The sequence below is a fragment of the Cetorhinus maximus genome, chromosome 3, assembly GCF_964194155.1.
Source record: "Cetorhinus maximus chromosome 3, sCetMax3.hap1.1, whole genome shotgun sequence".
NCBI classification, from domain to species: domain Eukaryota; kingdom Metazoa; phylum Chordata; class Chondrichthyes; order Lamniformes; family Cetorhinidae; genus Cetorhinus; species Cetorhinus maximus.
In genome coordinates, this window is record NC_135881.1 from 144,037,606 (window position 1) to 144,049,644 (window position 12,039).

Below are 12,039 nucleotides of genomic sequence, written 5' to 3' on the forward strand. Positions count from 1 at the left end.
TAATCTTAACACAGCCTAACCTTACTGATTAATAAACACAAACATAGCCATACACTTATATATGCGTTATGGTTTTGGCAAGGAGGGATCTTTAATTCAAGCAAATGATCACTACAAGTGGAGATCATTGAAACCAAATTTTTAATTTATCAATTTAAATCTAGCTGCTAATAAAATATTTGCTTTCTATTATATCTTTAGGTGACTCTAAAGCTGTGGAAGCATGAATGTAAATGCGTTATAGCTGATCGATTTACCACCCCAAAGGATGTAGCTTGGTTTGACAAAACTTTAGCTGAAGTAGTTGAGAAGGAACTTGAGGAGAAAGCTCTGGCTATAGTCAATGCTGGAGTCAATGCTTATTTTGTAGACTTCTTACGAGATGCACCCGAATTCACAGGTAATGAAGATATGAAACATACAAAAACCGATTCATCGAGGCCTCTGCCACACTGTCATAGTTCAATATAAGCTCACCCTGACTCCCATCAAACCCCACCTACCCAGTACACTATCAACCAGCCACACAATCTCCTGGGGGAGACAAAAGCACTGTGGGGAAAAAGCCAATGCCAATTTAGAAAAATGCTTTCCAGCCCACCATGACAATCAAACTAGAGAGCATGGTGATTGGGAGATACACACCTCCCAATACTCATGTAACTATAGATATTTGTGTTGACTATACTCAGCAACACAGCCAGCTCCTTTATGAATGTTTGCAGTGAATTGGCACTCACTACATGAGCCAACAAATTGTGCCGTAGATTGATGACTTCATTTGAAAATACCTCCTGACACCTAATCTATACTCACATAACTTATATTTATGCCCCAGGCCCTCCCTAACCTACCTAACTGAAATAGCCTAGTCAACCGGACCAAATCTAATCTTGTCATTATTTTAAAAAACTTCATTACATTTCCTTGAAGTCTATACTTTGCAGAGTAAAAACACCCAGGTCTCTAAGTCTATCATGGTAACTAACTCTAATGCTTATAAGCCAGGTATCATTCTAGTCCTCTGAACCTTATCCAGGACCTCAATATCATCTAGCATAAGAAGGAACCAAACCTGTTTTATCCTGGTAACGTGTATTTACTTTTGCAAATATTTTCTAAACAGCATGATTGAAAAACATAGGGCAGAATTTTCCCCCTGTCGGGGGGGGAAGTTGAAGAGCGGGCGCGTGGAGGCACGCCTCTGACTGGTGCCCCCGATTGGGAGTCAGCCGCCATTTTATGTGGGCGGGCCAATTAAGGCTGGCCCAGCGTGATGTCTGCACGGAAGTGCTATGCGCTCCCTGTGTGGGTGGGGAGAGGGATTCCCTGAGCCGAGAGTGCGATCTTTCGCGCATGTGCACAAAAAAGCACACTCATCTCACTGAGGCAAAGTGCTGCCTCAGGTAGATTGGCTGTATATTAAAAAATATTAAAAATAGAGAAAAAAAAATTCCCTGGCATGTCCCCTGATATGACACTGTCACATGAATTGGGACATGTCCATAACTTTTAAAAACACTTTAATTACATTTTTAAAAACCTACATGAAACCTTATCCTGCCCGTGGATGAAGTTTCATGCTTTTTCTAATGCCCGCCAGGGTTCCTGGCCTGCCCGCCAACCTTAAGGTTGGACGGGCAGATCCATTAATTACTTTAAGGACTCTGTCAATGGCCTCAATTGGCCATTGATAGGTCGGTGGACGCACAGCTGATTTTGCTGAGCCCCTGCCTACCTGAAAATTTAAATGGGGCGCAGTGATGTCGGGAGTTCTGCCCGACATCACCGCACGTCTTTTTACACATCGGCGAGCGGGTCCCACACTACCCCCCCCCCCCCGACCCCCCGCTCACCAATGGGAAAATCATGGCCATATATACAGCAACTGAAAAGTGCAATTTACATGAACGAAAAAGACCCTGAAAAGCTGCATCTGTTCCATTATACTTCTGCCTTAACTCTAAGCAAGGCTTGAGTGCTATGGGCCCAGGTGTCAGAGCAGATAATTTTCTATGTCTCAGGACCTCAAGGAATCCCAGCATCTGGTTGGTGGAGGTATCCACAAAGGTTTTTTTCAAAAACACAAGGGCCAGGATTGTCGGGTCCCTCCATCTTCTGGTCCTGTTGAATTCTATTTAAATGGATCACCGCATCTGCTGCAGGGAGCCGGCTGTGCTGGGGCCAGAAAATCCTGGCCCAGGTTTCCAAAAAATATTTTTCAGAATCAAGGAGGCCAATGGGCAAAATTATCTTTTTGAAGGGCTCGGACAACCTTCTACATGTCAGATCGCCTCTGCGGTACCTCCTGCCAGTACATAGCAAGCACAATAAAAGGTGAATTACTTCTGGATTTAGTTTGAGGAAACCAAGCTGGGTAGGTGGAAGGGACATCAATGGGAGAAAGTTTTGATGGTAGTGGTCATAATTCAGTTAGATTTAGTGTATTTATGCGAAAGGACAAAAATGGACCACAAGCAAAAGTTATAAATTTGGGGAAAGGCTAATTTTACTAAACTGAGATGTGATTTGGCAAAATTGACTGGAAACAGGTCCTTGTAGGTAATGCAGTGTCAGTGTAGTGGGAACTATTCAGAGAGGAAATAGAGAGGGCTTCTACAAAGAAAAGGTGTCAGATTCACAAATCTAGACTCCCCTGGATGTCAAAATGCATACAGAGTATGAAAAGGCAAACAGCGAAATCTCGATACTACAGAAAACCTAAAAGAGAATAGAAAATGCAGGGGTCAAATTAAAAAGGAAATTAGGAAAGCAAAAAGAGGTCACAAAATAACTTTGGCGTGTAAAGTCAAGGGGAAGCTAAAGATATTTTATTAATACATAAAGAGCAAGAACAAAGCGAAAGAAAGATTGAGCCAACTAGAAACACAGAAGATAACTTGAATGTAGATGCAGAAGACGTAGGCATGATTCTTTATGAATATTTTGTGTCTGTCTTCACAAAATCGCCAGGTCTGGTTGAAATGTATCCCAGCTGCTAGAATGAGCAAGGGAGGAAATAACAGGGATTCTAACCATAATTTCCTATTTCTCTCTTGCTAGAGGCTTTGTACTGGAGGACTGCTACTGTTATACCATTGTTTAAAAGGGGGAAAAGGGTCAGACTGCATAATGACAGGCCAGCTTGCCTAACCTAGATGGTGGGCAAATTATTGGAAAAAAATCATAGGTGCAGCATAAATTGTCATTTAGAAAGACATGGATTAATATAAAACAGTTAGCATGGATTTGTTAAGGGAAGCTCATATCTGATTAACTTGATTGAATTTTTTGAGATAGTAACAAGGAGAGTTAATGATGTGTTTGAGGTGTTTTATTTAGTGTGCATGGATTTTAGCAAGGCCTTACATAGCAGACTGGTCAAAAAAATAAGAGCCTATGGGATCCAAGGGCAAGAGGCTAGTTGGATCCAAAATTGACTCAGCGTCAGGAAGCAAGTAGGAATGGTCGATGGATGTTTATGGGACTGGAAGGCTGTTTCCAGGGATTTTCAGGGCTCAGTACCAGGTCCCATGTTTTTCATAAAAGCAAAATACTGTGGATGCTGGAAACCTGAAACAAAAACAAAAATACCTAGAAAAACTCAGCAAGTCTGACAGCATCTGCGGAGAGGAATACAGTTAATATTTCGAGTCTGTATGACTCTTCATCAGAATGAAGAAATATAGAAATGAGCTGGAATATAAGCTGGTTGAAGGGGGGTGGGACAGGTAGAGCTGGATAGAGGGCCAGTGGTAGGTGGAGTCAAAGAAGAGACTGCCAAAGATGTCATAGACAAAAGGACAAAGAGGTGTTGACGGTGGTGATATTAGCTGAGGAATGCGCTAATGATGACATTAAGGGTAGAAAGCAGGGCAAGCAAGTGACAGATAGCCCTAGTAGGGGTGGGGAGTGGGGTGGGGGGAAGGGATCAAAATAGGCTAAAAGGCAGAGATAAAACAATGGATGGAAATACATTTTAAAATAGTGGAAATAGGTGGGAAAAGAAAAATATATATTAAAAAAATATTAAAAATTATAAATTATTGGAAAAAGGGGGATCTGAAAGGGGGTGGTGATGGAGGAGAGAGTTCATGATCTAAAGTTGTTGAACTCAATAATAGGTCCGGAAGGCTGTAAAGTGCCTAGTCGGAAGATGAGGTGCTGTTCCTCCAGTTGATGTTGAGCTTCACTGGAACATTGCAGCAGGCCAAGGACGGACATGTGGGCATGAGAGCAGGGTGGTGTGTTGAAATGGCAAGCGACAGGGAGGTCTGGGTGATGCTTGCGGACAGACCGGAGGTGTTCCGCAAAGCGGTCACCCAGTCTGCATTTGGTCTCTCCAATGTAGAGGAGACCGCGTTGGGAGCAGCGAATGGAATAGACTAAATTGAGGGAAGTGCAAGTGAAATGCTGCTTCACTTGAAAGGAGTGTTTGGGCCCTTGGACGTTGAGGAGGGGGGAAGTAAAGGGGCAGGTGTTGCACCTTCTGCGGTTGCATGGGAAGGTGCCGTAGGAGGGGGTTGAGGTGTAGGGGGTGATGGCACTTGTTCCATATGATTTAAAAAAAAATGGCTGTGCAGTTGATAATGGGAAGAAAGTAGTCACCTACAGAATGATATCAATAGAGTGGGCAGGTGGAAAGAAAGGCTGTAAATGGAATTCAGTCTGGAGAAGTGTGAGGTCATGATCTTGAGGAGGGGAAACGAGGCAAGGGAACACGCAATAAACTGTAGGTACTAAGAAGTGTAGAGGAACAAAGAGATCCGCATGTCCACAAATTCCTGAAGCAAGTGTGACAGAGAAATAAGGGGCTGGATTTAGTCGGCCCGGTGGGGCACTTGCCCACCAGTTGGAGAATTGGTGGGGAACCCCCGTCAGTTCCACGGGGGATGCCTAATGGTATTCAGGCACTTAAGCGGCCAATTGTTGGGCCTTCCCTGTGATTCAGGACCCTAATGGCTAAAGTCTTGCCTGCTGAGAGATACCGGCCAATCAGAAGGTGGCAGCTATCCATTGCATATCAGTGCCACCAGGAGCAGTGGTAGCTGCCAGCAATACATGCACAAGAGGCCAAGGATTGCCAGGACACCAGGCCAAAGGCGAATGAGGCCTGGATGGGGATCATGCGGTAGGGGTCACGGGAGAGAGGAGAGCAGGGGGTCAGAGACAAGGACAGGGAGGGGAATAGCTTTCAGCATCTTCCCCCTTCCAATGCCAGGTCTCTTGATCAGGTACATAGGAAAGCTATGTAGCTCCCATTTAACCCCTGAGCCACCACTGAATTGAGATGGAATCAGGGATGATGGATGTCAGTTGGCTCATCTGTGAGCCTAATTGACACAGAGATAAAAACAAAAAGCTACTGCGGATGCTGGAAATCCAATACAAAAACAGGATTACCTGGAAAAACTCAGCAGGTCTGGCAGCATCGGTGGAGAAGAAAAGAGCTGATGTTTCGGGTCCACATGACCCTTCAACAGAACTGAGTATAGTTAGGAGAGAGGTGAAATATAAGCTGGTTTAAGGTGGGGGGCGGGGGGAGAGAGAAGTTGAGGGTGGGGTGGTTGTGGGGACAAGCAAGCAGTGATAGGAGCAGATAATCAAAAGATGTCACAGATAAAAGGATCAAAGAGGTGTTGAAGGTGGTGATATTGTCTAAGAAAAGTGCTAATTAAGAATGGATGGCAGGATACTCAAGGTACAGCTCTAGCGGGGGTGGGGTGGAAAGACTAACAAGGTATTAGTTGTAGATTTAAAAATAATGGAAATAGGTGGGAAAAGAAGAATCTATGTAAATTATTGGGAAAAAAAAAGGGAGGGGGAAGAAACGGGGTGGGGATGGGGGGAGGGGGAGTTTAAGATCTAAAGTTGTTGAATTCAATATTCAGCCTGGAAGGCTGTAAAGTGCCTAGTCGGAAGATGAGGTGCTGTTCCTCCAGTTTGCGTTGGGCTTCACTGTCCACAAGAAAGACCCAAACCTCCCTGTCGCTTGCCATTTTAACACTCCACCCTGCTCTCTTGCCCACATGTCTGTCCTTGGCTTGCTGCACTGTTCCAGTGAAGCCCAACGCAAACTGGAGGAACAGCACCTCATCTTCCAACTAGGCACTTTACAGCCTTCCGGGCTGAATATTGAATTCAACAACTTTAGATCTTAAACTTCCCCTCCCCCCATCCCCACCCCGTTTCTTCCCCCTCCCTTTTTTTTCCAATAATTTATATAGATTCTTCTTTTCCCACCTATTTCCATTATTTTTAAATCTACAACTAATACCTTGTTAGTCTTTCCACCCCACCCCCGCTAGAGCTGTACCTTGAGTATCCTGCCATCCATTCTTAATTAGCACTTTTCTTAGATAATATCACCACCTTCAACACCTCTTTGATCCTTTCGTCTGTGACATCTTTTGATTATCTGCTCCTATCACTGCTTGCTTGTCCCCACAACCACTCCACCCTCAACTTCTCTCTCCCCCCGCCCCCCACCTTAAACCAGCTTATATTTCACCTCTCTCCTAACTATACTTCAGTTCTGTTGAAGGGTCATGTAGACCCGAAACGTCAGCTCTTTTCTTCTCCACCGATGCTGCCAGACCTGCTGAGTTTTTCCAGGTAATTCTGTTTTTGTTTTGAGCCTAATTGACATCTTGCCATCGGCGGCCAAGAATCCCATGTCAGCCCCTTCAGCCCTCTGACATAATGGGGGAGGTTTTGCCACTGCCACGAGACTGATGAGGGCCCAGCCATCATGAATCCTGCTGCGATGGGCTGCATTAAATCCAGCTCAAGGTGAGTAAGAAGACATATGGGCTACTTTCCCTTATTATTTGAGACATAGACTGTTAGTCCAATGAGGTGATGCTAAAACTGTAAAACCGTATAAATCTCTAATTAGGCCACAGCTAGAGTTTTGGTCACTACATTACAGAAGGGATGTGATTGCACTAAAGAGAGTGGAGAGGAAATTTACAAGGATGTTGCCAGGAATGGAGAATTTTTGCTATGATGGAAAATTGGATTGGCTGATGTTGTTTTCTTTGGAACAGAGGAGGCTGAGGGGAGATTTTATTGAGGTGTATAAAATTATGAGGGGCCTAGATAGAGTGGATAGAAAAGATCGATTTCCTTTAGTAGAGAGGTCAATAATCTGGGTCATGGATGTAGTAATTGACAGAAGGATTACCGAGCAGTTGATGGGAAATTTGTTCACCAGCAGGTGATGGGGGATTGGAACTCACAGCCTGAAAGAGTGTTAGAGACAGAAACCCTCATTGTATTTAAAAAATACTTGGATGTAAACTTGAAGTGTGTCACCGCAGGGCTATGGACCAAGAGCTAGAAAGTAGGATTAGTCTGGATAGCTCTTTTTCAGCTAGCACAGACATGATGGAGAGCTGCTGGTCTCTGATTGGCCGGTCACACTCAGTGGGTGGGACTTTAGCCATCAGGGTCCTGAATCACAGTGAAGGCCCAACAATTGGCCAGATTAACACTGTTGGACCTCCCCCATGGAACTGACAGGGGTTCCATGCCAGTTCTCCGAATGCTGGGTGAGACCTCCGCCAGGCCAAGTAAATCCATGGCATCATGTGACATAATTTTTCTCTGTTTCTCTATGCTGGGCTTGCTAGCCACTTTCAATGGAAGTAATTGGCAGAAGGATTATTGGGCAGTTGATGGGAAATTTGTATTTAATACACGCTGGGCGCATTAACTAGGGATTTATACAGTTTTAGCTTCAGCTCCCTGCACTTATATTCTATGCCTCAAATTTAAATGCACCCTTAGTGACACAAGTGCGCAGTAGTTCATATATCCATATAAACACTGTGGCTGCAAGAGCAGGTCAGAGACTGGGAATCGTGCGATGAGTAACTCACCTGACTCCCCAAAGCCTGTCCACCATCTACAAGGCGCAAGTCAGGAGTGTGATGGAATACTCCCCACTTGCCTGGATGAGTGCAGCTCCCACAACACTCAAGAAACTTGACACTATCTAGAATAAAGCAGACCGCTTGATTGGCACCACATTCACAAACATTCACTCCCTCCACCACTGACACACAGTAGCAGCAGTGTGTACCATCTACAAGATGCACTGCAGGAATTCACCAAGGCTCCTTCTACAGCACCTTCCAAACCCACAACCACAACCATCTAGAAGGACAAGGGCAGCAGATAGATAGGAACACCACCATCTAGAAGCTCCCCTCCAAGTCACTCACCATCCTGACTTGGAAATATATTGCTGTTCCTTCACTGTCGCTGGGTCAAAATCCTGGAACTCCCTCTCTAACAGCACTGTGGGTGTACCTACACCACATGGAATGCAGCAGTTCAAGAAGGCAGCTCACCACCACCCTTCTCAAGGGCAACTAGGGATGGGCAATAAATGCTGGCTCAGCCAGCGAAACTCACATCCTGTGAATTATTTTTTTAAAATTATGTGGTCTCCAAACACAGCAGAGGTCCTGAGGTCAGCAGCAGAAACCCTGAGCGGGAGCACCTTTGGATTGAAGTACTGTTTTCCCATTGATTTTAGGAGGCCATGGTGCATTATGAGCATCAAACCTTTATGAATCCTGAGTTTTAGTAGCTTAATATAGCTGTCAGACCTTGATCTGGGCAATTAAAGGAGCAAATGAGTTTAAGTATGCACATTCATAAAATTAAATCTTTTGCTTCAGGAGATGAACCAGAGGACACTGACTTTGATATGCCAAAGATATATGAGCCTATTGGAAGTTTTGATCACCTGAAGGATCGACTGAATATGTTTTTGCAGCAGTATAATGAAAGTATTCGAGGAGCAGGATTGGACATGGTATTTTTTAAGGATGCCATGACTCACTTAGTGAAGGTAAAATTATTTAGAACCAAGTAATTAAGGTTTACCAAAATGGCAGTTGGTCGCTACAGAAAGTTGAAATGCTGCACTTGAGGCAGACAGCTTGGATCAAACTCTGGTTGTTTGGCACTTTAATTCTCCATCCCACTCCCACTTTGACTTCACTGTCCTTAGTCTCATACCTTGTTTCCATAGATCCTGACATTATCCCACTCTTTTCTGGGCTTCATCAGGATGATATTGAAAGCACTTGGGGAAATTTCATGCAGTGGGAGAACCAACCTGCAACAGCAGCTGCAGCCAAACTGATTGCTGGCAATGTCAAAATATCTGGTGGCTTAACCAGCAGTCCTTAAAGGGGCCATTGGAGGATGTCAAAGAAAAGATTTTGTTAATGTTTACTTACCTCAATGTGGAACCAGGTGGAGCAAATGTGCTACTCCTGGCCCCCACAACAATGCTGCAGACCACTGCCAATCTATGGTAACGCCCCTTCCCATTCGACTTGCTTCTTCCAAGATGCAACTACGTTGGAACTAGAGGAATTTTCCAGGACCCTGACTGGCTAGCTGTATCTGAATGCCCAGTTGGTTTCCACGGGTCATCAGTATTATATAGATGTGGCCCAAGGTCCAATTTGTGACAAGCTTTGTGCCAATTTTCAGTGTAAAGCCTATTTCCCAGTGTTTAAATGTTCAAATATTTAGTAGTATTAAAGCCAGACTATTGAAGCTATAATTATTTAAATCCTTTGAGCACTGAAAATTTGATCTTGTTATTGTTTAGTGCCATCTGTATAATAAAACAAACTAACTACTGCTTTAATATGTTTTGTCGAATTTTCTTTGTGAAAATCAGCAGGAGGAGATACTGCCACCTGCTTGTGACTATCACAAGCAAAATCAAGTACAATAAGGTCATTGTTCAAATCAAAAGGCAAAGGCAATTCAATATATGAGCTGGATTGGTATTGATGAAAGTAGATCACTGTCATGTTTCCAGTTTCCAATCTTTGCTCAGTGGTAACAATTTTTCTCTGAGCCAATAGGTTGTGGGGTCAATTCCTAATCCAGAGACTTAAATGCATAGTCTTGGCTGATACTTCAGTACACTACTGAGGGAATGCTGTACTGTCATAGGTATCACCATTTGAATAAGATGTTAATCCAAAGCTCTGTCTCAGAGGGATGTAAAAGATCTCATATAAATACAAGAGATCCTGACAGTGGGAGCACCAGGAATCACCCATGCTGACCTCTGTGATTAGTTCTTTGATCCTTGTCCCTATGCATAGAATCATAGAATCTTACTGCACGAAAGGAGGCCATTCAGCCTGTTGTGCCTGTGCTGGCTTTTTGAAAGAGCTACCCAATTTAGATCCACACCCCTGCTTTGTTCCCATAATCCTGAAAATTAGCTTTCTTTATGTACATACCCAATTTCCTTTTGAGAGTTCTTTTGAAATCTGCTTCCACCATTCTTTCAAATAGTGTATTCCAGATCTTAACAACCCTCTGAGACAGAAAGTAGAGCTCACAAAATTTACCCTTTTCCAGGAGAAATGTGTTGTTGCTGAACTCATTCATAAAACAAAGTTATGTAAATTATTTATTTTATCACTAGATTTCACGTATTATTCGCACACCTCGTGGGAATGTATTGCTCGTTGGTGTAGGTGGGTCAGGCAAGCAAAGTTTGACTAAACTGGCATCCTTCATTGCTGGATACAAGACATTCCAAATCACACTAACAAGGTAAGCTACAAGTATTTCTCATTGCCCTTACAACATTGATTTGGATATTTACCCCTTAAAGGGACAGAATCTGTCATGAAGCACCAATGATGAGTGAGGACTGTCATGAAAATATAATAATTCTCATAATATTATTGTGATTTATTGTAAAAGTAGGTTAATAGTGGGGTTTAGATAGTTTCTGTGTATGTGTAGGATTTAATTGAGTTGGAAACAGCTGGCCTGGAGACTTTGACTCATCAAAAGAAGTTAGGTTTAAAATACTAAATGAGTAAACATGGCTGAAGTTTTTGAATGCGAGGTGAGGAGAATTTGCATTTTTAGATAAATCAGAGTAGATTTAATTTCAAAGAGATGATAAGAAGTTACACCTAGCCAGAGAAGCTAGGCCAAGCAGTGTGTTTATTTTTCCCAAAGGTTACTGATAATATTCGCACCATGCAATGATTTATATTATGAGAAAAGTTAAGTTCCAAAGACATATGAAAACAATGGGATTTACATTAAAAGGGAGAAACATGTACAAAGGAGAATGGAGGCTATGTGTTAGGGAAGGCATTGGAAGACCCTCCAGAAGTGTGAAAAACCTCCAGTAGTTGTGCATCAAGCTTGCTGTCTACAGAAACCGCAGCTGGGAAAAGCCACTTTGAATTCTACGTGTTAAATGGCTGGAATCTGTTTAAAATTTATTTGTATTTTTACTGTTGCCTTAACGGGGGTGTAACTGGAAGCCAGATTAATTAGGGATTTTAGGAGTTATTATAGTAATTTGTAGACCTATGTATGTGCTTGAAATCATTTCTTTTGTTTTTAAATGTTTAATTTAGTTTTGTAAAATCTTGAGTCTTGGTGGACTTATTATTACTGAATTCAGGGCGCATCACGATATAAAATACAAATTGCAAAATCGTTATGACCGTGCGATCAAGTTTTCCTTGTGGATTTGATCTGCCTGGCACATCATCTGCCGTGTCATAACAGGACAAAATATTTTTGAAAATAGACTGTAATATTCAAACAGCTTTATAATCTGTTCTGATTTTGCTGTCTTAAAACTGCAAAGTGAGTTTATTGTGGACTTGGACAGAGCATTATCCTTTTTGTCTTGCTAGTTATACTTAATGGTGGATTTTAACTCACTTCACCCAGTGGTAATATAGCTGAGTGGAACTTCATATTAAGTGGTAATTTCATCAAATAGGTTTTCAAATTTAAAATTTTAATATGTATGTAATTTTTATACAAATCCCTCTGTGCGGAACATATATTAACCTGAAATATTTTACCCCTGAAAACAGGGAGATACAATGTTGTTAATAATCCTATTGCGCATTCTTTTGGTGATTGAGGGATTATTTTAGCTTATTACTTAGATCTTTCAGAATGTAGTTTGCCTTTAAAATAAACTAATTGTTTCCTTCAAACTTCTCTCAG

General features: G+C 42.6%; 1 protein-coding gene across 1 annotated transcript in view; it reads left to right on the forward strand.

The window, feature by feature from the left end:
• The window catches only part of dnah5 (dynein, axonemal, heavy chain 5), a 531,647-nt gene that overhangs the window by 309,050 nt on the left and 210,558 nt on the right, over positions 1 to 12,039 (forward strand). Inside the window, exons 51-53 of the mRNA XM_078539077.1 lie at positions 202 to 400; positions 8,691 to 8,863; positions 10,475 to 10,605. Of these exons, the coding sequence (XP_078395203.1) occupies positions 202 to 400; positions 8,691 to 8,863; positions 10,475 to 10,605 (503 nt within the window). The remainder of the gene's footprint in view (positions 1 to 201; positions 401 to 8,690; positions 8,864 to 10,474; positions 10,606 to 12,039) is intronic.